Source organism: Lissotriton vulgaris, chromosome 10 (genome assembly GCF_964263255.1).
Source record: "Lissotriton vulgaris chromosome 10, aLisVul1.2, whole genome shotgun sequence".
NCBI classification, from domain to species: Eukaryota; Metazoa; Chordata; class Amphibia; order Caudata; family Salamandridae; genus Lissotriton; species Lissotriton vulgaris.
The window spans coordinates 603,725,540-603,752,838 of record NC_141698.1 but is presented as its reverse complement, the minus strand read 5'-3'; the positions used below and the strand labels follow the sequence as shown (position 1 = coordinate 603,752,838).

Here is a 27,299-nt window from a genome sequence, read left to right as displayed (position 1 = left end):
CACAGAGCGTCCGGGCCACAAGGGGGTCTCAGGCTGGGTCAAGGGTCCCTTCCCCCCGGCTCGCGGCTCCGACTGCCAACTTGGTGTTCTCCCGAGTGCCGCGCAATTTCACAGCAGTGCCCTGTGAGCCTCTCCACACCTCTGGTCGCTGTCCGGAACTACACCTCTCGTGTCACCGCTGCTCACCGCACGGGCCCCCCCGGCGGTGTGTCGATAGCCTCTTTGGACCTCCCTACAGGTCACAGGGCGATCTCCTTCGGTGTTCCCAGGTGGGCCCTCTCATGGATGGTGTCGACCCCCCCGCAGGACGCGCAGCCCTGGATGCCTCTCTCCCCAAGCAATCCCAGCCTCGTCGGGGATAGTGCCGGGCCGGGGGGGGGGCCGAAATTAGGGTCTAGCAGTCGGCAGTGTTTGTGCGCGGAGGGATGGGTGTGCTAGGCACGGGGAGATGGCCGGGATTCAAGTCGCGGTGCACTCAAGCACTATTTCGCTGCAACGGCTGCCATTTTGGTAAAGCCTTCGACGTTCAGGGGGGTGCCAGGCGGCTTTCCCCACAATCTCTACTGCCCCCAGGGCCCTCCAACCGCTCCTCACCGTCTCGCCCTGAGTTCAGCTGGACCCGTGAGGGGGGCGGCTTGTAAGACGTCGTCAGCGCCGCAGTGCCGCATCCGCCGCCATGTTGGTGAAGGGCACTGGACCTGACGGGGCCCCCAAACACTCCTTCAATCAGCCCGAAGTTTCTCAGGGGCACCTGTAACAGGGCCAGACAGCGCCGTCACTCACTCGCGAGCCTCCTGCAGATCGGGAAACCCTAGACCAGCGCCGATCCCGGACCTCCGTCTCGGCAGCCGCCATCTTGCCGTCATCAGGGTTCCCAGTGTCCCGTCTTCAAGTCGGCGCCGCGGTGCAGACCGTTGCTAGCTCCTCAGGAAAGTGGTCACCACAGGGTCCGACTGCTCAGGAGCAGCTCCTGCGTCAATTTGGTGTTTCTTGGGGCAGTATTTAAGACGGATATTGAGGCAGCTTGCCGGAGCTCTGGAGAGTCACGGCCTAGCCAGTCATGCTGCTGGCCACGCCCCCATCGGTAACCTTCTTGACCGGAAAAGAAAAGAGTGTGTGTTGTCAAATTCCTCAGAGGTGAGAAATCAAAGAAAGAAAAACAGTGAAGGGGGACACTGCGATTAATGATGCTAAAGAACAACTAGCTTGTATTCAAAGTGACCTCACAAACTATAAAACATATATGGTGAACCAGAAGATTAAGGGTCTCAAACGCAGTCTAGACCGTTTCTCACATTAGTGGGCATTTCCCTACATTGAGGATCAGTATACTATCCGACGAACACTGAATAGCCACACTTTCAGAACTTCCAGAGGGGGGGGGGGGGCGTAGACAGACAAGGAGGACTCCCTACAATTGGATATTTGACAATACGAGTAGTGAAGAGGTTGAAATGGTAGAACAACCGTCCACATCAAACCAGGTTAGGGTCAGGTTTACACCACAGACTACAACCAACGAGGACTTGGGTGCCCTTCTGAGGTCTTTCTAGGACAGAATCAAAAGGCAACAGAGGCAGGGGACACAACGGGGAAGAGGCAGAGGCAGGCTCAACCAGCAGCCGACATGGCAGGCATACTCACCCTTGATAACCCGCAGCTGAGGCAGAACACCCCTTTAACCAAGCTTCCTAATAAATTTTGATGGATGGGTTACTCCGTCACAACAGTGATGGATATCCTGTCCGCCAAAATATAAATCCCATAGGATATAATGGAATTTATATTTCGGCAGACAGGATATCCATCACCAATGTGACAAAGTAACCCATGCGCCAAGATCTAAATCAGGCACTATGGGGCAGATTTATGAGGCCGTTGCGCCTCTTTTCGCCGCAATTGCGTCACTTTTTTTGATGCATCTGCGGCGCAAACAATGCGCCCTATTTACAACGTGACGCATCTAGGAGATGCTCTAGCAGCAGAGTACAAAGTTCCCCAGAGATGGTGTGTATGTGTGGAGAAGGGGGGTGGGTATGGTCTATACCGTGACCGGAAGACTTCCCTAGTCGGAACTTGGAGAGCCTCATACACCCAGAGTAATTGGTGTGGAACACACCCTTACTGGAGGGTATCCAGTGTCATCATCGGCTCACTGCCCCTCGACAGACCGGCGCTGCAATGTCTGCCGGAGTCCCGGAAGGTACTCTTTTGGTGGGGTTCTTTAGTTCCTTGCCGATGGTGGGTGTGAGTGAGGGGATAGAGGAGTGTAGTCAGTGAAAACGTGAGTGAGGGTAAAAAGGGTAAAACAGTCCACACTGAACTTTATTAACGTGGCTGGTTCCCTGGTTAAAAGGGGTGAGAGGGGAACTAGAGACCGTAAAGGTGTACAGAACTCTAACTCAACCCCCTGGTGTGGTCAACATGTTTCTCGCCTGATGGCGATTCGTCAGGACCTAAATACAGTACTACACAGAAAGAAAAATGTTTGAACACAATGTTCATACAGTAAGTAGAAGGTAAATACAACCTCTCTCATTCGGAGGAAAAGAGGTCCTCGGGGTCCTGCTCTATTTAGGCGACCCTAGGGGGATTGGATAAGGCCTCGCAGCGTTCTCCCGTGAGGCAGGTTATTCTAAACATTACGGAGGATCCGGTCCCCCTTCATAAAAGCCATCACTGGTTGGAGGCATAAATCCAAGCCTATTTCTCGACTTGACAGACGTTCCTACATGCATCCTCCCATGAGAAGTGGTAACTTTTTACTGAAAAAATTATCCTATACAGAATCCATTTCGACTGCCAAATTTAATGGTATACCAATGGCTTTTCACTAGAAATCGTAGTTAATTCAAATGGAATAGTGTGACAGATTGGAGCTTTCCCATATGGTTACAGTTTACGCAGGATCCACCTATCTTATCCACAAACCAGATGATAGTGGCTGAAAACTAACACCTACCGATAAGAAACTTTAGAATAACCTGCCAAGACGCAAACCTGTAGAGGTCAACAGTTTCAAATCACCAGTCGGGACCAAGAGTATCCAATCCTCTTTTGACCATACCCCTCTCGCCCCTTGCGAAAGGAGGTTGCCCACCCACAACTTTCTTTGTCCTGATGAAGACCCTTTCGTAAGGAAAAGATTCCTACTGTTTATTTGGGTCGAAACGTAGACGACTACACAACCAACGGCCAACTCCGGTCCCAATTTAGACATTTACGGCTCTAACGGAGTTAGGCCTGTTTTGCCAGTTATAATTTTTGGACTCTATATGAGCCTCAAACTGTGGCCCTGATTCTAAGGGACCACATGTACATTGTCTTCAAATCATGAATAAGACTTGTCACTGAATGATTCAGACCACGTCTATCCTATCCCCTACACTTCCCTCACGTCACCCCCCTCCCCGTTGTGAATGTGGGCACATACACTGTATATTAACTTGTTGATATCAAATAAATGTATAATGAGTTCAAATCCATTAAATAGGATGTATGCAATTTCGAATTAAACTCCTTTTTGCATTCAATAGCTTTGCTTTTTTTGAATTAATTGAATACAAATGGAATGAATTTGTAACTTCTTTGTTCTAAGTCTCGGGACCCCGTCCTTTCATTCTAATTGCTACCCAGGTCCCTACTGACTTTATTGGGTTTAACCCTGTTTTTCCATAACACATTATAAATGCGGCGCACCATGGGTGGCGTAGCTGTGGCGCACTGTGGCGCAGGTTAACTGGCGCATCCCTCAGGATGCGCCAGTTAACATAAATCTGCCCCGTTATGTCACTTAGAAGATTAATACTGACTGGAAGAAACCTCTGGTTATAGGATCTTGCCTCATCTCCTATGTATATAGGACTTGAGAATCGTTAATGAAAGGCATAATACGTAGACAGGAAAAGCCTCCCAAGCCATATTTCCAACCATCACTTCTGGGATCGGAGGAAATGGAAATATTTCTAGTTACAATGGCAAAGGGCCCATAACGCCTAGAAAAAGCATTGGAGCTCATGACAGTAGCGACCAAAGACCGGGAGTCTTTCCATAAGGCCACTCAGAGTCAGCCCTGTCAAATCGACAAGGTGGCCGAAATCCAACACACAACAACTGGCAAGTTAGCTGATTTGAAGTGTCAACAAAGGGGCCATACAGCATATCTGTAGTTTTTCAGAAGTGTGTGGGAGGAGAGGGTATGGATTTTTTACAACAGTTAACTCAAGCTGCTGCCTGGCTCAGAGATCGTTAGGGACAGAATCTGGGTCCCTTGTTAAACAGGGAGTTGCAGCTCCTTACACATTTTTTAAAAACCTTTTTTAACCTGCTTACGTGGAAGATGCTTGTTTGGGACTCCACACTTCCTGGTTGCCGCTTAGAGCCACCATTTTGGTAGGGTAGCACTCTGTAAATGTAAATGTATAGGCATTTATATAGCGCACTACTTACCCGGAGGGTCCCAAGGCGCTTCGACCGCTGCGAAACCCTTCCTGGCTTCCCTGAGAGATGGTCCCTTAATGGGTATCTCCAGGGTGAGACCAGGCATCCCCGGCGGTCTGGTGGGGCCGTTAGTGAAGATGAGGCAAGCTAATGCCCAGAGTTGCCGAGTGTGATCGCTGATCAGAGTGGGCACCGAGGCGAGAGAATTATCGAGTCCGCTGACCCTGGTCCAGAAACCTGCTGCGCCGGGAATCGAACCCTGGTCCCGGGCCGTCCTCTGCTCTCGGGTCTGCCGCCTCTAACCAGTGAGCCACACTACACTACTCTAGCTGTTCTAACCGGGAATCAGATGCAGACGCTCATGTCGAGAAGCTCTTCCCTTAAAAATATGGCTGCAGCATTGTCACGCTGGCGCTCACCAAAGTGAAGCCTGCCTGCACCTATCCGCACCAGGATTGCACCAGGCACCCAGGAATGCTGTCCGTTTCATTCCAGAGCTACATGCTTCCTTAACAACTACGTATACACATCCCTGTTATTTTTTCTATGTGCTCTAAGTAAGGGAACAAATTGCACTCCGATCTCCCCTGATTGTTAAGCGTCCCCAATTGTTCCAACTGCCACCTATTTACTCAGTACCACAGGCATGATAGCATTTCCTCTCGGAAGGCGGAAGATAGTTTGAACATAGCAAGTGCTCTTACTAGTGCATGCTCGCTAATTTAGCATAGACATGAAGTCTTGGACTCGATTGAAAATCTGGACCTTGACTGCCTTTTTATTATGGAAACAAGGGCTAAAGAGGACTCTGGGCTTTTTCTAGTAGAGGCAGTAGCAAAAGACTACATGATCTCACGACTAGATCGATCTAGCCGAATAGGCGGTGGCCTAGCTATATTTAGTAAAGAACACCTGAACTGCATTTTGGAGCAGATTCCGAACATGCCTAATGAGGAATGCAAAGCAGCGCATTTTAGACTCAAAACTTCATGAAAAGGCCATTAATCTACTAATTGGCATGTTAAGGACATTCTTCCCATTAGTTGGTCTGACCATCAGATGATACTCTTTACATCATCCTTTCCCCATCTGACTGTCAACTTTAAATAGTCACTAACTAGGCCTCAAGCCTACAGGAACTGGGAAAAGATTATCCTAGAAGATCTTCAATTAGCTCTTAGCACCTCTACGGTATAGGTAGAGTCCATCGTAGACCATCCAGTAGAAATGGTTACTAACTGGCTTAAGATCGCCTTGGATCAGGCAGCTCCTATAATGGTGAACTGTCCGAGCAAGAAGAAAGAGTCATCCCCATGGTTTTCCACCAAACTCAGAGATATGAGGCAGCTCTGTTGCAGACACGAAAGAAAGTGACAAATAAAACCTAGACAGCAATGAGAAATTGAAGCATAGATCCGTACTAGCCAATTATAAGGTAGGCATTGTGAAGGCTATATCCCCCTATTATACATCAAAAATCAGGCTGGTTCCAAATTCTACCAAGGAACTTTTTAAAGTAGTTAAGAGCCTATCTAGTCCCCCAGCAAGTAACAGACCAATGCTTCCCAAGCCTTTTGCGACACCCTGACCATGATCTTCAGGGAAACAATTCTTAAAATGTACCCTGTATTTAACCTAGTGGAGACACAAGAAGAGATACACCTAGTTCAGCATACATCCTCAGCAGCCTCTTCGCTGCTGACCTTCCCACTGATCACAGCACACCAGGTCAAAGAGCCCCTGATGACAATTAAATCGGGTTCTCCCACTGATCGATGTCCTCCCAAAACTCTGCAGCTAATCCTTGACCTAGAAGCAGAGGTTTTCGGAAAAGTTTTCAATCACATCCTGTTAACAGGAGTGCTCCCTGAATGCTGGAAGGAAGCCATTATCATCCCGCTTCCAAAAGAAACCAATGTAGATCCTGAAGAACTACTGAAGAACTATTGTCCGATCTCGCTGCTCCCCACCCCAGCGAAAATTCTCGAGAAACATTTGAATAAAGAGTTAGTGCAATTTATTACTTATCATGATCTTCTGGACCCTTCCCCATAAGGTTTCATAAGTAGTCACAGCTACTGACTCCATGAGAAAGCAGATGGATCAGAAGAGGACGGCTGTCATGGTCTTTCTCACTTATCAGCATTCTTCGATACTATCTCCTGCTCACAAATGGTCAAACAGCTGCAACAAATAGGGGTGGACGCAAAGGCGCTAGAACTGCTTCATTCCTTTATTATAGGGAGACGGTAGATTGTAAGCAGTGGTCAGGTTAGATCTAGGCCTTCAGCCTTTCATGTGGTCTGCCACAGGGCTCCTATCTCAGCCCCAGGAGTTTAAACTTATACATCTTTTCTTTGGCAGCCTTAGTGAGATCCTTTGGATTCCAGGTAGTATCTTATGCCGATGACACACAAATTATTGTGTCCTTCAGTGATAACCTACCTGAGATGGCTTAGAAGTTCAAACTCTGCAAGACTGGTGTGAGTAGCTGGGTGAAGGGAAATGTCCTTAAGCTTAATGCTGATAAGACCAAAGTCATGGTCTTTGGAGCCCTGCACTCTCTCTGGTCAGAGGTTTGGTGGCCGGATTTATGTGAGTCAATTTCAGTGCCCACGGAATCAGTAAATAACTTAAGGGTTCTGTTTTATACCTCCCTCAACTTTAATATGCAGGTCAATCGTGCCTCAAGCACTTGCTTTTCTGTTATTCGATCCCTCAGGAAGATTATCCCTTTCATTCCTGAGGAGCATCACAAAATAGTGTCTATCGCGTTAATCACCTCTTGATTAGACTACTGTAATGCTATATATCCTAATATAAACAGATATTCTCTAAACAAACTTCAGTTGGTGCAATATACAGCTGCGTATATGACCTTGAATACCCCAAATTATCTCACTGTGAGAGAAGGTATGCAAGATCATCACTGGCTTACAGTCAGGAAGCAGGTGATTTTCAAAGCTCTCTGCATGGTCCATGTTGCTCTGCATGGCAAGGGCTCACTGGCCATCAGGTCTTCCTTTCATTTGTATGAGTCAACTTGGAACTTAGAATCAGCTTTAAACAAGAAAGTTAGTGTGACAAAATTCCAAAAGGAAAGATGGGGCGCACGCTCCTTCTCAGTTGCAGCTGCCAAATTATGGAATACCTTGCCAAGCGACATTGCAAAAATGTATTCTTTTGCCGCCTTCCGAAAACACCGAAAGACCTGCCTTTTTTTCATCTTAGGTCTGACTCCTCCGTGGGGGTCTGGGAATTTCACAACACAGCGACTTGATGCCTGCGGGTTTAGAGCGCTATATAAGTTTCTTTTTTCATTTTATTTCATTTCAAGCCACAATCTCTAGTGCCTACTCCCTACGCAGATATAAAAAAAAGTATCCTGGAACGGTTGCCGTTAGACGCCAAGACCTACTGGATCTGGTTGAGACAAATTAAAGAAGGACCTAATGAGACTCCTGGAGCCTTATACTATTGGGAAAAGGATATTACAGACAGGTGGGTAATACCTGAAACCACTACTAAAGAAGAAATGTTAGCAAAGATCTATCTAGAGCAGTTTTTAACCTAGTTACATCCTCCTGTTCAGAAATGGGTGAAACAGCACAGTAGGTTGGCATTAGAAAGCACTATTGAAAAAGCTGGAGCTTACAGTAGTGCTTAGGAGAACAGGGAAATCCTAGAGGAAGGGGGTACAAGAGGCAATGGGTCTTGCTCAAGAAAACATTGCCATCTGCTAAGCAGAGAAAACACACAGGAGTCCCCCTGAGCCCAGGAGTAGGCCAGATACAAATCCCACCAGGATTTAAATGCTTTAATTGTGGGGGTATGAGCCACATATCTTGATATTGTCCTCAGAAAGTAGAACGTATGGAGATTGGATTGTCTAAACCTACATTGTATGCCAACCCTGATCCTCAAACCCCCTACCATTTTCTCCTGAAAGTAAATAGAAACCCTGTGCCCACTCTTTTAGATACTAGTTGTGAAAAGTTTGATGAGGCCTCAGCTCCTTCATGGAGACACTAGAGAACAAACTAATGTTATGACTATCCAATGTGTTCATGGAGATAAAAAACATAAATCCCTTACTAGCATAATCCAAGAAATCCACTGGGAGAGTTTGTGGCTGGCCCTGAACTGTTGCCTATACTTTTCAGGGGTCAACCCAAACTTGATGACTAAGATGGTCTTCTTAGCAGTGTAGCATGACTGGTTCTACACCTCTGGGGTAAGGAGTACACCACCTTACCAGAACTCCTATGGGACCTTGTGTACTCTCAGAGCCACTTCATAGACTGGAAACCACTTATCTGTGTCATACCCCACTCCATATCTGGGCCCCAAATCCTTGGGTATACTAACTCTTAAATCACTATTGGAAATTGCAGTTATGCTTCCACTATTACTGCTGCTGGACCACACTCACTTGTAGGGCTCTTGTGTCCAGCTCTCTGAGACTCAGCTCATGGGCCATCTCTTTCTCCTTAATGGCTTATCTCCTCTCTTCTAGAGCCTGCTTTTCTCCCCAAAGTATTTGTCTGTGCCTGCTCCAATTTGAGCTTTCCCTCCTCCCTGCTGTCTGCCAGTTCCTCTGGGGACAGGTTCCTTGATGAGGTGCTGCTCCCTGCTCTGAGAACCACTACTGCTTCCAGCAAGTTGTTGGCCCCCCTTCACAGGCAGTCCCAAATCCACAACAGATCCTAGGGTCAGCTCCTTTTCCGCTTCCTCAGTTTTCTGCTCCTCCTCTTCTGGGACCTCAGTCCCCAGGCTCTCAAAGGTTTCTGCAGCTCCACCTTCCGGTGCAGCCACTCATACAAACATGAAACTCCTTGCAAAATACTTTAAACTGGACTGGGCCACAGTGCAGAATTCTAACTTGGCCAGCTCAAAATCGATGCCTTCAGGTGCAGATGCAGTTGCTCATTCTCCAGACAGGGATATGGTTTTAGGAAATAAATCAAAAGCCAATTTAGGGAGAATTAGTCTTAGTATACAGTTGTAGTGAACAATGAGTTTCTAAATGGTATTGCAGAAACACAAGCCCTATCCACACTGCTGGTCATTAATGTTAGAAATTGGGTCTCTAGTAAGCAGACATATGTATCCTGTCCAAGTAGGGACCACCACTCTTGTCATGGTAAGCTAGATACATACTTAGACATAACCTGTGCTCACCCTCTGGTAGCTTGGCACAGAGCAGTCAGGCTTACCTAAAGAGGCAATGTGTAGAGTATTTGTGCAACACACACACACACACACACACACACACAGAGTAACACAATGGCAACACCACTAAAATACGCCACACATGGATAGAAAAAAAGATAATATTTGTATGAGTAAATCAAGATCATAATGACAAAAATCCAATAAGTAGAACCAGAGTTATGAATTGTTAAAGATTATTTAAAAATGTAGTGCTTAGAGTCATAAAGTGCCAAATGAGAATATTTGGTTGTGATAGACGTAAATCCAAATTTCAGGCCAACTGCGATGGAGCACAGGCCGACTACAGGACTCACACAGGTCCCACTGAAAAAGTACCTTGGATGGAGGAAGCGTTAACGTTGAAGACCTGATGCAAGGTGCAGCGTTGTCATCGATCACGTAGATGGAGGCAATGTGTCAGTTATGATTTGTGCAGCCAACAAGACTTCATCGACCAAACCCTCTGTGATGGAGGCAATGCGTCGTCGTTAAGCCGCACAGTTCGTCATTGTCGAGCCAAGTTAATTGATCATTGGAGACCTACGTTTCCCAGTAGTTTAGATTTCAGTTTCTTCTCAAATGCTCTTTCTGCACACTCACAACTTTATTATTCTTTTCTAGAAATTTGTGTCACATGATGCCTAAGTCTAATGTAGAACCATCACCATATCAGAACTAGTTTTAGTTTATTTTGCTATGAAACAGGTGAATATTCCCAGATACACCCCTGGATGGACAATGAACACTGACATTGTATTATCTAATGAGTATCTAACTAACTTTTTAGCCATATACTCTGCTTAAATGAATAATAATAAATCAGATGACACCTCTGAAATTATCCATTGGGATGATTCTAAAGTATTTATAAGAGGAACCACCATTTGTGTTACGGCATATGAAAATTAATTATTTAATTCCTTGGAGAAATAAATTGGCAAAAAGTAAAAATTATTTATATCATCATCAGATATCAAATTTAAAATACAGTTACAAACCCTCCTCTAAGATTATAACATCCTTCTTAGTAAATGAGCTGGTCTTTCTATCTGTATATAAAAATACATTTTCAATTTAATACTAATACTTCTGGTCTAATGTTTTCTAATTATTTATGGATTTAAAAAAAAGGTACAAATACGAAAAAAGCAATAAGATGTTCAGAAGACCAATTACTTCTTTCTATCACTGATAGCTAAAGAATTTCGAGCTTTATATTCAATTATCTTTAGCAAATCTTTAGGGGCAACATGTACGACCATCAGGTTTTGCGACTCGTTAGTTGCGTTTTTTAACGCCTTGCAATTTGTGAGGCGCAAAACCTGATGTAGAACAGTGTCTCAGACACTGTGATCCCCAAATGGGTCACAAGGGACTGGCCTCATGTATATTCATGAGGCAGGTTGCAATATGCGTTTCCTTTAAGGATAACAAATGCATTTCAAAATTAAAAATAAAAAGTTTATTTTTAAATTTTTAACAGTGGGCAGTGTCAGTGGGACTTCTGCCTTGTCTGAAAACATGTTGGCACCCCATTCACAAAGTAGAAGGGGTACCTAGGGGACCCCTTCTAATTTGCAAATAGCTTACCACTAATGTGAAATTGGTGGTTGTCTGCAAATGTTTTGTGACGGCATGCCTGGTCGCAAAACATTCATGCATACCAATGCCACTCACAATTAGAAAGGGATGCCCTTTACACGGCCCTTCTTAATAGCGACTCACAAATCCTATTTTGTGAGTCGGATAGGTACTGACTCACAAAATATGGTTGGTACATAGGAAAATGCATTTTACTGGTCGCAAACAGCCCAATGGGCCGTTATGTGACTGCTAAAATGCGTCATACATCTGGCCCTAGGTCTTCAGGGAACAAATAATTATACATTTTTACTTAATTACAAATGACTCTTCTATCTCCATTGAATAGAGACAATTTATATGTCCCTATAATATTAGAATACATATATGCAGACATTAAATCTCTGAATTGTAAGAAAACTCTGATGTTATAGTCCCCCATTATCTCTTGTCTTTTTCGCTGCATTTCAGGAGCTTTGCAAACAATGCTTCTATTAAAGGCCTTTTTAAAAAGGCAACAATCACTTTTCTTTCTAAACCTGACATAGATCACCCCTTAGTTTCCAATTATCATCCGATCTTTCTTATCAATCAAGATTATAAGATTTATGTAAGATTTATGCAAACATTTTAGCAAGTAGGTTTTATCCAATTTTGAATTCCATTAAAACATCCGAACCACTTTGGTATTTTGTGATTATATCTTATCTTTCTTAAAACCAGACTACTTTGTATACAAATATATATCTGCAGGGTTATTGGCTATAGATGCTGAGAAAAGCATTTGGTAAGGTTAATTGGAAATATTTATTTAAAACTATGCAAGCATTTCATTTTGTTTCTAACTTTTTGTTGATGGCTAACGAACTAAATTCACCCACCTGTGCAACATTATATGTCAATGGCATTAATTCAGCCTCTTTTAAATTATTTAGGACTTGACAGGGATGTCTCCCGTCTCTTCTGCTATTTTATTAGCCATTGATCCATTGTTATGTCTCGTTCATGATTTGAAAAGCACTCAAGCTATCAATATTAGTGAGATAGTTCTAAAAGTATCAGCATAGGCAGGCAATATTTTATTATATATTAATGGTCCATTTTATACATTCCACTTATTTTAAATATGATTAATAGTATGGATCAGGGTCAGAATATACGTTGAACATTAATAAAATAGAGTTTTACCCCTTAAATGTGTTATGCACTGCTAATGTATTACAAAATACTGGGATTCTTTGGCATCCATCTGGTTTTGAATATCTGGGTATTTATTTTTGTGTGTGGATGTAGTCGTTGTGAAAGGGCAGAATGCCGTCACTCACAGTGCACTTGGCCATTGGCTGAAGTGGCCTGATCCATTGCCCCATGTTGCATGCTCTAGAAGGTGGAAGAACAAAAGTGAATGTCACAATAACAGACCAGTAGATGCCGAGGGCTGCCATAAAGCCCCATTGAGTAAGTATATTATGCATTTAATTTTAGTAAAGTCAAAGGTTCTTGGCAACACCAGACCTAAAAAGATTGAATTGCAAAAAACCATGGCAGGATGCCACATAGGTAGCATTAGGCTGTGCAAAAGCATTTCTGATTCAAACTGCATGTAAGTACCACAGAAGTGTATAATGTAAGGATCCGTCAGATATTAAAATAATTGAGCATGGCGACTATAAACTCTTTAGTAGCAAAGACCAGGGCAACACGGCAGGTGGCACTGAAAATCCAGTAGAAGGTAATTGGGAAGTAGACGTCCTTTACTGGTGACACATTTACAGTTTTTTTTTTTGGGGGGGGGAAATATTTTTATTTGCATTTTTAAAACAGTGCGATACGTTATTCAGCAAAATTACAGAGCAATTCAAGCACAGTAGTTCGTCAACAGAAAACATTATGATTATATCACAAGTACAAGCACATCTCATTCCACAGATCATAACATGGGCAGTCATCAAGTACATGATCTTCGCAGTATCACTCCGTATCAGAGCTGGAACTGTCATTATCTGAGGGTGGCTCACAAATGTTCCCTCTATACTTATTCCATGCCCCCCAAATCCTACTCCATTTTTTGGGGCACCCTCTATTGCCGAACACTGCCCGTTCTGAAATCATCGCAGCGTCAATATCGTGCTTCCAAGCAGTTAGTGTAGGCGACTCTGTCCCGCCCCATTTCTGCGCTATATTTCTCTTTACCATCATCATGCCAAGTGTCATCCAGCTCTGCCCGTTTACAGTTTTATTAAATATTTTGCACTTTTTAGTATTGTAGTGTGTAATATATTCCAAGGGTGACTGAGCTATATTGAGAAGATCAACTGACAGTTATTTCACAGGGAAACCTTCACTCATTGCTGACTTTCAATGAAGCACTCGCTGTAATCAGTCTTCTCCTGGTTTACTATCGAGAATGCATTTAGATGGATTCTGTTCTATTTTTATCAGATATCTGACAGAGAACACCAATGGTGGTTCTCTGTGTATCCTCTCAGGGATTAGTGGATCTGGGTATGTTATGCTCACAGGCGGATCTTCCCGTGGAGATGGGGTGAGAGTGAAATCTTGGAATTAGGATCTATCATTTAAATAGAAGTCTTGACTTATTTATTGGGAATTTCCAAATACAATTTGGCAATCTTGAAAGGCTGCAAGAAAGAGCAGCAAGGCTTTGGTATTGGCTGTGCTTTTTCACATGGAATTTCTCTTTAATGGCTAAGGATGAAATAGGATGTCCACCCAGTTGTGTCAATAAGGAATAGAAACTACTCTTTGGTACTCCTGTCACTGCCTTTGCAATCTCTAGTCTCGGGTGATACTAAGGCAGCCCCAGGAACATATAGTAATCTGGGCTCTAAAGGACCTATTCTTTTCCTGTAGTCGCTGAAGCTTTGCCATTTTTCTAGAGCTGGAGGCAAAATGAAGAGGTTCTTGAAAGGATGAGGGAACTAGTGCTCACACTTGCAACGTAATAGGGGTGGGCAGGACATCAAAGATGGATGCAACTTCCACTACAATTCTCCAAACTAAACCCCACTTACAGCCCAATCATGGAGGGCATTCTCAGGGGCATAACAAAAATGTATCAAAAGTGAATGCAAAAAAGTTTCCTAATGGGCAAGGTCTTCGCTCTGACCACTCTGACCACAAGAGCCCAAGAAGAGGGAAACTGGGACGCATCTGCATGGGTCAAAAACCTAAACTGAACCATTAGGACCAGATGTAGAGTGAGGTGTTAACTGAAAATCCTCCAATCTCTGGCCAAAACACTATGGGCTAGATGTAGGTAATTCTATTTTACCACTTCTAAAATACCGAATTTTACAGAATCGGTATTTAAGAAGTGGTTAAATAGAAGGGGGCACATGTAGGTATTTCAGAATCGGTAAATACCGAATCTGTAAGATTCGGTATTTACCGATTCGGTAAATACAGAATCGGTATCCCCCAGTGATTCCTATGGGCCTTGAAGCCCATAGAATCAATGGTGAATACCGAATCGGTATTTACCGATTCGGTAAATACTGATTCCTGCAAGGGTGCAGGGGGTGTCACTTTGACACCCTCTAGCACCCCAAATACAGGCATGTGTGCCATGTGGCACACATACATGCCCTATGGGCATGTCTGTCTGTCACATGGCACAGGTGTGCATGCACACATGTGCATGCACACCTGGATTCGGTATTTTACCACCCAATTGGATTGGGTGGTAAAATACCGAACCTGAAAGGCCTGCGGCACTCAAAGATGTGCTACCTACATGTGCTTTTACAGAATCGGTATTTTTACCGAGTCTGTATTTACTTATTCGGTAATTTTACCGAATCTGTAAATACAGATTCGGTAAAATACCGATTCTGTAAAGCATGCTCCTACATCAGAAAACCCTAATACCGGTCGGAAACGGCAAAAATCGGCCGTTTCCGACCGGTATTAGGCTCCTACATCGGGCCCCAAGGGCCTTATTTACGAGAAAGTAACGCAATACTGTGCCGCAAGCCATTTTGCTGCGCCATGCTACGTTACTTTCAAAGCACAGGGATGAGTCTTATCTACAACAATGTGACGGATTCCTGCACTCTTCCCTGCGCCGGCACACAACTAGCTGCCATGCCCCTACCCAGGCATCCTTGTTCCATGATGCAAGGGTGCCTGCGTTGCGGGAAGGATTGTTTTAGTGCAGGAAGGGATACCTTCCTGCACAAAAACAATCCCAATAGGTGTTTTCCTCTTTCTAAGTGTGCTACATAATGCAGCATGCATAGAAAGAGGAAAAAACGAGGAGAAATGAAAGCATGACTCCTCATTGCGCCTCCCAACGCCTCCCCTGGGGAGACATTGCATTATGAGACATTCCCAGGTTTACAATGTCTCGTAACGCTGGGACTGTGTCAGGTTCTATGGGTGTTGCGTGGGAACATCCACAGCAACGCCCATGCCATTACGTCACTCTTTCCCATATTAAAAGTGATGTACCCTGTGTGTCACGTTCAAAATGAGAAAAAATGACGTACCGGTGGGGCAAGCGGGGCTTGCAAATAAGCCCCTAAATATACAGCTGAATCCTTCTGCCTAGGTGCCACCACAATCCTTGCATATGATGAGGAACTTCGATCAGTGGATTCTCCTCAGAATTTAACATTTCCTCTAAAAATGTAAATGTTGTAACTGATAGATTGAATTGTAATGTAATTGCTTTTGTATAGCGCTTACTACCCCTGACAAGGTATCGAATCGCTTTTTAGGCGAGTAGCACGCTTCTCCGGAACCCATAAAGAATTAGTGGTGAATTAGTATTGTGAAATATGAAAGTAATTTGAGTGGTGGATATGGTAGTCGGTTATTTGGATTGAGAAGGAAAATAGAGGAATAGAAGAGGGAAAAAAGTTTGCATTTATATAGCGCTTGCTACCCCTGATGGGGTGTTGAAGAGCTTTTTTGGCGAGTAGCATGCTACTCTGGAACTCATAAAGAATTAGTGGTGAATTAGTATAGTGAAATATGAAAGCAATTTGAGTGGTGGATAAGGTAGTCAGTTATTTGGATTGAGAAGGATAGTGGAGGGATAGAAGAGGGTAAACCGTTTGCATTTATATAGCGCCTGCTGCCCCTGATGGGGTGTTGAAGCACTTTTGCGTAGATGTTGAAATCCAAAAGAAAATGGTAGGTTATTTTAAAACAGGAAAGTGATTTGTTCATTTTAAAGAGGGATCGTTTGCAAGAGTTCTTGCACCACGAATATAACAAATCTTTCCCTAAACGGAACAATGAATTCATTGCCTCCTGTTATTTTGCATTGTCGGTGCTTTTACGTTTATTTTTTTAACATGCTTTTCCTTTGTACCAACAGAGAAAAAGAAGAAGACAAAGAAATGGCAGAATTTCTTCGCATCAAGTTAAAACCTATCGATAAAATAGTACGACCTCCATCCAGTACGTTTGCACATTTGTTTGAGTTTTTTTTTAATGAATATTATTCACGTTATGCAATGTTGCAGCACTATCAAAAAGGAATCTCCACTGTCATAAGATCAAAGCAATCTTCACACTTTCTTGAAAATACACCACCGAACCCTTGGTGACTTCCCCTTGGTTTCCTAGCTCCAGGTGGAAATATTGGAATCATGTGTGAACCATTAAGCGCTTAACTGGGCGCTTTGGAAAGATCCGTGCCGACAGGTGCACTCCTGAAATAAGGGAGTGATTACCAAGATCTGTTTCCAGGCGGAACTGATCTTTCCTGCAGGCGCACTAGGAGAATGTTTTATTGATTTAATTATTGGTATACAGGGAGGGTGCATTCAAAACCATTTCATCTTTATTTCACATTTTAAAACTTGTGATCTCCCAACTCCAGCACGTCCTAGACCCTCAACTCACGCTTGGGACCAGTCAGTCACGCTTCTGTCCCAGAATTCAAACAGATTCTACTCTAGAGATGACATTCTCTCCCAGCCTCCCATACATAAAAGGGGGCAAGAAGAGTTTAATTGATACAACCTGATACATCCTCTCAGGGGAATTATTTTTTAAGGTGTATGCATACATGTGCACGTGTAAAATGCAGGCATTCATTGTGAAAGTATGTTCTGGTAAGAGTGGGCTGGTCCAGACTCAGGGCCTCATTTATGTATTTTTGCAGTGGGCTGCCAGCAGGCCTTCCAGCTGCGCTGCCCTACGGCAAAAGAAAAGGGCAGGAATGCGCCGCGACTTCGAGATACAGCACATTCCTGTCCTTTTCCCTCCGCCGGAGCACAATAGGATGCCATGCGCCAACGCTGGCACCTTTGCACCATGGTACAAGGGTTCCTGCATTGAGGGCATGATTGCTTTTGCGCACAAAAACAATCACAAGAGGCTTTTTCCATTTTCTATATGAGCTGTAGAATGCAGCACACATAGAACAAGCATTGAAAATGCAATAGGTCTCACGTTTGATTAAGTTAAAGCCATTTGCTTTGCTAATGGAATTTATAGCAAAGCAAATGGCTTTAACTTAATCAAAGGCGAAACCTATTGCATTTTCAATGCTTGCTTTGCCATGTTGTATAGGACCTGCTATGCAATGTGTCTGAAAGTGATTTTAAAAAGCGCTATGATGCAACAATGCTCCAAGTCACACAAAAAATGTCAACAAACTTTTAGATCAGCCGCTGTGCAACATGGATGAAAATCACATTGACAAAAGCCAATTATTCTTGTCTAGGCAAGAGTAATTTGCTTTGCCAATGCTTGTTACTGACTGGCCTGAAAATATGAGACTGCGAGTTAAACATTAATAAGGTGTGAGAAAGGGGTAGAGATCTTCGGTGTGTCTCAATCACTCCTGTTCTGCCCTTCACACCACTTTCCTTTGCAATCTTCACTCTGTTAGAAACATGCACTCTTTTTCTCCTGACATCTTTCTGAAATTTGCAATCTACATGTCTCACCCGACATGCTTTTTTCACTGTCTTTCACTCTGCCCTTCTACATAAACCTTTTTCCATCCCCTGCGTTTCACCATGTCTTCTCTCCATTACACATAAAGAAACTTTTCATATCTATCACCTGTAAACACAGCATTTTCTTTTCCTTTGGTGCTGTCAATATTTCAGCAGCTGCGTATGCCTCCTTCATACACTTCTGCATAAAATGGTAATTACAATTGTACGTGTGTGTGGCCATTTCTATGCCCACTTTCCAGAGCGGCCAAGGATTGCATGAGCAAGTAATACAAACGCAATTGGGAACCACTGACAGGAACTGTGAGAAACTGGCACTGCCTTCAACCTGGGCACCAGAGCTCTCACTGGTGCCCGGCATGAACCCCCACCCATAGCCTGATCTCACCCAGACATCAAGAGGCATCGCCGTTCACAGAGTACAACACACAAGAGTGAAAATGTTGCATGACAACAGTCTACAGAAATATCTCGTCTAGCAAAACAAATACTCTTAGGAAATTGCAGATGATGTAGAGCAGGTGAAATGTACACAGGACTGCATGAGCGACGTGCATTACCCGAGGGGATTTTACAGACACTCGTAAGAAATCGATCGGGGTTTTTTCCCCAGAAAATTTGAGGACTTGGCTATACAGCCCTTCCACCCTAAAACTCCACCACCATTTTGCCAGAGCGCCCTTTGCACACAAAATATAGAGATGTTTTTAAAACTATATTATATTCTTGAAAACGCCCTGTGCGGTGGCCCCGATCGCACCGCCCAAGGGCTTGCCCTTAATACAGCCTTTTACTTTATCTAAGCGCCCACTGCAGCCCTTTTTGTACTGCGTCCTACAGACCCCTGCTTTCAATAACAATTTCAGTACATATCATACGTCACTGACAGTACTGTCCCAGGCCCCTAAATGGATTGTAAACCGTAAACTGCAGTTCACACACAGATCACGCAGCAACCTCTCAACCTCCGGAGCTATCCACCGGGCTTCCCTAAAACTCTTCCCTTTTTTTGTTACTCTTTATCGCGTACACGATGCAGTTTGTAACTCTGTTGACACTGCACTCTGACACACAGGAACTCCTGAAATAAAACGGTGGGTGCTCCTCGCGAACGAGGGTCCTCTCAGACCCTCTTTTGCACCGGTCTTGTATTCATCTCACAGCCCTGCAGTTCTGGTGTGAAGAGACCACCCCCACCCTCGTGGCGTGTCTCCTCGGCCTACCTCACAGGGTCCTTTGGGTGGGCTCCATGCTTCCTTCTTGGTGCACTTCCTTCTGCGTCTGAGCAGGCCGCGCCTGGCATGCCCCTGGTCTTCAAAGATGGCCTCACACCGCCTCCAGCACCCTGTGCCCTTCATTTTGGGGGGCTTGCCTCCTCTCTACACCCCAGCTGTTGTGTCACGCCACCCTCTGATTTGCCTTAGGTTTGCTCACCCTCTCTTCCATGTATGAGGTCGACCCCAGTCCCCATTGTCGTCGCAAAGAGAGCGATATGTGTCTCACCCTTTCCTGTGTCGCCGACCACAGCAGAGGCGGTGATGCTTCCTCACGCAACTTCTGCTTTCTAGCTGAAGAAGTAACGCAGGAAAGAAAAGCTAAAAAAAACAAGCGTGAGGCAGCCGCATGTTTACTTTTACATCGCGCTTTCACTTTAAGTGAAAGCACAATGCAAAAGTAAACACGCAGCTGTCTGAGGTGCCCCCAGTCCCCATTGTCGTCGCAAAGAGAGCGATACGTGTCTCAGCACTTCCTGTGTCGCCGACCACAGCAGAGGCAGTGATGCTGACTCGCGCAACTCCTGCTTTCTTGCTGAAGAAGTGACTCAGAAAGGAAAAGCTTAAAAAAACAAGCGTGAGGCAGCCACATGTTTACTTTCTCATCGCGCTTTCACTTTAAGTAAAAACGCAATGCGAAAGTAAACATGCAGCTGACTTTGCAAAGCTGAGAGAAAGAAAAAAAGTGCGTAGGGACTAATAAAGGGGAGAGTGTCACGCTGCTGGTAAAAGATCGAATCCCGGTGGGCATGGCCAAAAGGAGACAAGGCGGCAACAAGAAGGGACTAAGGGCCAGATGTAGGTCGGTCGGTAAGGGCAGAAAATCGGTATTTTCGGCTGTTACCGATCGGTAAATAGGTGATCGCTATGTAGGGGGCATTATTTTACCGAATCGGTAAAATTACTGATTCGGTAATTTTACCGATTCGGTAAAATAAAAAATCTGTAAATTTACCGATTGTGAGCCACCCAGATGTATGTGGGACTCTTCAGAGTCCCAAAGGCCTTACCGAATCGGTATTTTACCATCAAATCCAATTTCATGGTAAAATACCGATTCCGGTGTGACAGGCAGACCTGCCCTTAGGGCGTGTTTGCCTGCTGCATGGCACCCAAGCCTGTTTTGGGGGTGCCAGAGGGTGTCAAAGTGACACCCCCTGCACCCTTGTGAAATTCGGTATTTACCGATTCGGTAAATACCGAATCGGTAATGCCCATTCATTCCTATGGGCTTCAAAGCCCATAGGAATGAATGGGCATTACCGATTCGGTATTTACCGAATCGGTAAATACCAAAATCATCCGATTCGGTATTCCAGCACATCTGGAATACCTACATGTCCACCCCATAGATTTACCGATTTTTAATTACCGAATCGGTAAAATTCGGTAATTGAAAATCGGTAAATCTATTTCACCTACATCGGGTTCTAAGAAGCCTCCTTTACAATGAGATGCCTGTTTTTTGCATGCAGGATGACGGGAACCAATCAAAAAGATGGGCGGGACTTCAACTCCGCCTCCGAGATCTTTGGAATCTGAATTGATTTCAAGAAGCTCTCGGATCCGTGAGCAGCGCATTCGCGCTGCTTTCTCCAGCCGAGACCTAAAAAGGAAAAAAGATGGGAAATAAAGGTATTTCTCCTCGTTGTGCCTCCCTTGGGAGGCGTATGTTTTTGGTGCTGCCTCAGATTTTCGATTTCTCGTAAATCGAAGGCACTGTCAACATGCCATGGATGTTGCTGGTAAGCCCCCCAGCAACATCCTTTGCACGCCCCTTTAACACAGAAAAAATTGTTAAAGGGGACTGTAGTGTCGCGCTCTAGTTGTTGCGTTGCGACGTAACTACGTAGAGCGCGGCCGCCATTTTGGACAGAGTGCGGAGAGCTTGCAAACGAGACAGTCGCGATTCTGGTGCTCTCCTTCTATAAATAAATATACTAACCTGCGTAACTCCACACCGGCTTCCTCGAGTATTATTGGGGGGAAAACACTAACATTACAAATGGCGACAAGGATGGAATGCGGAAAAAGGACCACGGAAGCCCCCAGCCACCGAGTCTAACCGGCAACCCACCAGCTAACACAGCCACGTGGAGCGGCAGCAGCAAGCAGGGAACGGGCATGGAGGAGAGCGCAACACTCTCTATCCTGCGCGGCAGGATAGAGAGCCCGTAGTCACCAGCACAGCCCCACCACACAACGGGCTGCTCTAAGGAAGAGCAGGTGGGGTCCGAAGCCGACTACAGGCAGAGAGACTGGCACAACAGAGAAGGTGGAGAAGGAGATCTCCTCAGACAGCCGGTACATAGCATTGAGCACGGACCCTGAGTACACGCCCGAAATCTGGAGAATTACGCCCGCAGTGAGTACAACAGCCCAAATAAGGTAAGAGGGGCAGGGCGGAGAGACACCCTTGGTGCACACTGCACAGGTCATCACACGCACAGTGAACAGCCCGACCGCCTAGGGCCCTGGCGGAGCAAGCAGGACTTAGCGAAGGGGGTGAAGCTGCGTCCCAGCAAAGCCCCACACGTGTACACAGAAGAAGTGCACCAGGCAGTCCAAGGGGGGAGGCAGAACTACAGGAGAGGAGAGTAGAAATGTGCGCCCAACCCTCCTCGCTCACAACGCCAATCCCCTTCCTGCCCAAACCAGGGGATCCCTCAATGAAATGGGAGGACTGGAGAGAATACTTTATGAACTACCTAGAGGCCCTAGAGGTTGAGAATGGAGAAGCATTTCCCAGCAAAAGACGGAAGAGGATATTGCTTCACAACTTAGGCCCAGAAGGCATCAGAGTGTTCCAGAATCTAGTCCTGACGCCAAGACAAGCAGCTGATGACGACGTATTTCAACACACAATAGAAGACCTAAACAACCACTATAGACCAGCAGTGTGCACGTCCATAGACAGGTACAACTTCCAACAGAGGAAGCAAGCGGTGGGGGAATCCATAGATGACTACGTGGCAGCGTTGAAGAAATTGGCTGTCACATGTAAATTCGGCATCTTACACAACGAATTCATTAAAGACCAAATAGTAATGCACACCACGAACTCAGCAATCCAAGACAAACTGTGGGTGGATGGAGACGCGACCCTGAAGGAAGTCATCACCATGGTAAAGAAAGCGGAGCTATCAAAAAGGTGTGCAGAGGCGGCAAAAAGGAGCTTAAGAGCAGACCTAATGCAAGAGGCGAAAGAAGGAAAAGTGGCCACCATCAGCTTCGCGGGCAACGATGGTCAGGAGAGCACAATCCTACAATGTAAATATATATTAGACTAATGCAGTATAAAGTCTAGGCAACAATAAATCCAAGTGATGTCAGTAGTTCCAAATAGGATGCAGGACAAATAGATGAGTAAAGTTCATATTTTGTTTCATCTTTTCCTTTATGGATTTCTTAAAAGTAATTCTCCAATTGATAAAAAGACAGCCGACACGTGTTTCCTCCGTACTATGAATTAGTACAGGGACTTTTTCAAGGCTAATGGGGTAAAATATTACAGCATATGTATTATCAAATCACGTGGAATTACAGTCAACTAGAAGCTCCTGGATGCATAAGTAATCACTGTCCGAGTGGCCCGATTAGATGGATCGAAAATATGTAGCTGGGTGGATATCAAAATGAGGTTTCTTAACCATTAGTTCTACTCTGCACTTGATAATGGCACTCTGTTGCGCTGACGGAGTGCCATTATCAAGTGGTGCCAGACTACACATTACGCCTCATGCAACTTCGAGGTGTTCTCTAGCACGCTGGTGTAATATTACACCTTATAGTTACATTGTAACTCAATATTGGTGCTACCGCCGCTACTTGAAATGTTTTGACCAGGACGTGTGCGGTAGTCTACTTCTGTCCCACTTAATTCTCTTGCCCGACTGTGGACTAAACTTAGCTAACCACTGAGTCTATCTAATTGGTCTCAGTAGCCACTTTCTGTGGCTTCATTCACGTGGGTTTCATCAGGATAAATAAATACCATTTACAGAAATCAATTAAAGAAAAGATTAAACAAAATATGAACTTTACTCATCTATTTGTCCTGCATCCTATTTGGAACTACTGACATCACTTGATTTTATTGTTGTCTAGACTTTATACTGCATTAGTCTAATATATATTTACATATATAGGATTGTGCTCTCCTGACCATCGTTGCCTGTATGTTGTCTTGTCAATCCTCTGGCTTGATAAGTTGTGTTCCTTCCTGGTAGTGGGGGATATTGGTCAATGTAGCACTCCGTCTTTGACATTGAGAAAGATCCTATTGACTGTCCAGTAATGTTTTCTACTTCTACTAATATTAGTGAATGTGCGGTCTCTTCCAACCTTTTGGAAACACCACTACCAATCTGTGTATATACCATCAGCTTCGCATCAAGGTCGTTGTCATCCACGGAGCAAAAGTTCAGCGTAATAGAGAAGGAGATGCTGGCAACAGTGTGGGCCATGGAGAAGTTCCCCCAGTTCATAGGGGGCACGATATTCAGGCTCAGGACAGACCACAAGCCGCTGGTCGAAGTCCTCACATCGTCGACACATGCAAATGTGACTCCACACACCGCCAAGATTGCACTGAAATTGTTGGACTACAGGTATGACGTGGAACACATCCCAGGAGCAAGGAACAAAGTAGCCGATTATCTCAGCCGAGCCTCAGCTATGGAGGAGGCTCCATGCGAGTCTGAAGACGAAGATATCAGAGTAGCGTTCACGGAGGATCACGAAAAAGTGATAAGTGCGCAGGAATGGAAGGATGCATACGAGAATGACTCTGACATCCGGAAGGTCAAGCAATTCATATTACAAGGATGGCCAGCAAAGAGGCATATAAAAGCTGAGCACTGGAAATTCTTCGAAGTAAGGGAGGAATTGTCTGTTGGGGACCGAGGGATCTTCCTACTAAGAGGAGAAAAGGTGGTTCCTCCCAACTCCTTAGTGCCACACTGACTCGCCATTCTACATGAAGGACATCTGGGCATCGTGAAGACGTAGCTTAGGGCGAAACAGATGTACTGGTGGCCAGCAATGGACAGCCAGGTAGAAAGACATGTGCAGGAGTGTGAGCAATGCCAAAAAGCAGACAAGTCACAAAGCTTGATGCGACCACCCTTGGGAAAAATCGACAACCCCTCTAACCCGTGGGAGGATGTGTCAATAGACATCCTAGTTCCGTTGTTGGACACACAAGGAGTCCCGAAGTATGTAGTGGTGCTCATGGACAGGTACTCCAAGTGGCCTGAGATAGACATAAAAGAAGACATGGACACAGATAAGGTATTAAAGTTTTTTACAACCATCTTCCTTAGAGAAGGTATTCCACGCTCCATCCTAAGCGACAATGGGCCCCAGTTTACGTCGGAGAAATGGAATGCCTACATGGAAAGGAATGGCATAAAGGTCAAACACACATCAGTATATCACCCGGCGGGAAACGGCTTAGCCGAGAGGTTTAATAGAGTCATCATGGGCTCGGTACAGTCAGCGATAGGAGCAGGAAAAGGCTGGGAAAAGGAATTGATGTGCACATTGTGGGCCTGCAGGATAACCCGACCAGCACAGGATACAGTCCTTTCCAGATCCTAAGAGGTCGAGATCCCTTCAATAAGGACAACGTTGTGTGGAAAGAGCACACCATCATGAGCAAGTGGTCCCCTGCAGTTGTCCACCACAACTTAGAAAAGGCACAAGTATATATACAGAACATTATAACAGGAGACGCAACATAAAGGAGAAGGAGTTAGAGAGAGGAGAGTGGGTCCGAGTAAAACTAGCCCGGATGAGAAGGAAAGGTGACAGTAAGTTCAGTGCACCTCTGCAAGTGGAAGAGGTTTATAGCAGACCCGCTCGGCTGAGCGATGGGAAAGTTTGGCCTCTGGATCAGATGTCCAAATGCAACAAGATACTGCAGTAGGGTAGAGGAGATGAAAGGCAGACAGGAAATCCCCAGGCTCCCTGCACGGAAGTCATCCTGGCGGGTGAAGAAACGGGAAATCCCAAAGAGAGAGAGAGAAGAAAAGGGGGAGATAGCGGACTATCCAGACATCCAGGAACTCCTGGGAAGCACTAGCGGAACACCTCAAGGGAGAATCCCCATAAATACAGAACAAGCTGGGATAAAAAGCCCCCGAGAAGAAACAGTTAACTCTTTCAGAACTCCAGTAAGACGCACTCGTGCTGGTAGAGCCGTGGTAAGGCCGGCCAAGTACCGAAACTTTGAGGTGAGTGACGGGAATGAAGCAACCAGCAGGTAGACTGGAAGACATTATTTTTTCTTGTGCATTGCATATCTGTAAAGGAGGGAGATATGCAGTGTTGCGCTCTAGTCGTTGCGTTGCGATGTAACGACGTAGAGCGCGGCCGCCATTTTGGACAGAGTGCGGAGAGCTCGCGAACGAGACAGTCGCGATTCTGGCGCTCTCCTTCTATAAATAAATATACTAACCTGCGTACCTGCACAATGGCTTCCTCGAGTATTATTGGAGGGAAAACACTAACATTACAGGGACAATATTTATGAGGCGGCATTAAGCCAAAAAAAGTGACTTAGTGCCACCTCCTAAATATGGAGCAGGCTCCTGCTCCACGGAATGTCACAAAAAGTGAAGTTCTGATGGCACAAGGAGCCTCATAAATGAGGCCCTTGTTTGTATAGTATCCTCTCCTGGCCTGCCACAGGGACCCCTTCTATGCAAATTCTACTTCACCTCACCACTGCTTCCAAGACACCCAACCAGCCTTAAACTGAAGGAGCTTCTTTAACCCCTTCGATGCTGATGACGAGCTCAGCTTGTCATCTAGCGCGGCTTTTAGAAAAAATCAGCGTAGCGGAAAAATAACCGCCGCAGCGATGCGGTTAACTGCTCCTCAAAACAGCAGGACTGGATCTATTGTGCTCTGATCTGGTTACTCTCAAGTAGAGGATCTTCCCCCCAATCCGGTTCATCCCTAATCCTTCTATTCTTTAACATCTGAGAGTCATCACGGCATTAACACAACGAAAATGTAGCAGGTGTACATTCACACTTATGCAAAAGTGCCACAGAAGTAAAATTGCACATGCTAACCATTGGGGAATGTTTTCTCCAGTGATTATTTTTCCCTTTGAAAGAACCCAACCTTCGGCAGCCCACTAGTTTAGGGACTATTTTCAACACATTCCTGGCATGCAGAGGAATACATCTTACACCATACCCATGGGAATGTGCATGTTGAAGGTTCTCTCCTACTGTACCTAAACAGACATCTCCGCCATGGGACGCCCATAGCCTTGGAGCAAATTTGCTCATGAGTAACATAAAAGCATGCTGGTCTGATATCATTTGAGAGCAATTCATTTTTTGAGCATACATTTTTACATCTTTTAATATGAAGGGTGAATTTACCAATATAAATGGAGGTATTTGCAGACTTAAAATCAACTTGCAGTGGCGGACAGTCCCTTCTGGAAACAGAAAGTGTCTGTTCGGCTGAGCAATGGTCAGTCCAACAGACACTTCACCTTCAGGTCAGCCAGTCAGGGGCTACTTACACTAAATGTGCAGGTGCCTGGCTGCCTGAGCTGAAGTTTGCCGGGCTGAAGTTTGTCACAGCCCTCTGAGCGGGACCTCAGCTTAGCAAAGCGATTTATGATTCCCCCCACCCCACCGTGATGACAAGGGGTAGCTTCACTGTGGGCCCATCGCTTCCGTTTTGTAGCCCTTAAGTGCCCAGGGTCGAGTGTCCATCAGTGACACTCGTCACAGACTAGGGTGGGGCCAGCAGTCTCGCTGACCCCCATCCCACTCTGTGACAAGTAAGGAACTGCTGCCTTCCCTCATTCCCTCATAACAAA

At 45.1% G+C, this 27,299-nt stretch overlaps 1 protein-coding gene across 1 annotated transcript in view; it reads left to right on the top strand.

The window, feature by feature from the left end:
• The window catches only part of BMERB1 (bMERB domain containing 1), an 821,757-nt gene that overhangs the window by 784,167 nt on the left and 10,291 nt on the right, over positions 1–27,299 (top strand). The window contains exon 5 of the mRNA XM_086941442.1: positions 16,583–16,665. Within this exon, the coding sequence (XP_086797568.1) occupies positions 16,583–16,665 (83 nt within the window). The remainder of the gene's footprint in view (positions 1–16,582; positions 16,666–27,299) is intronic.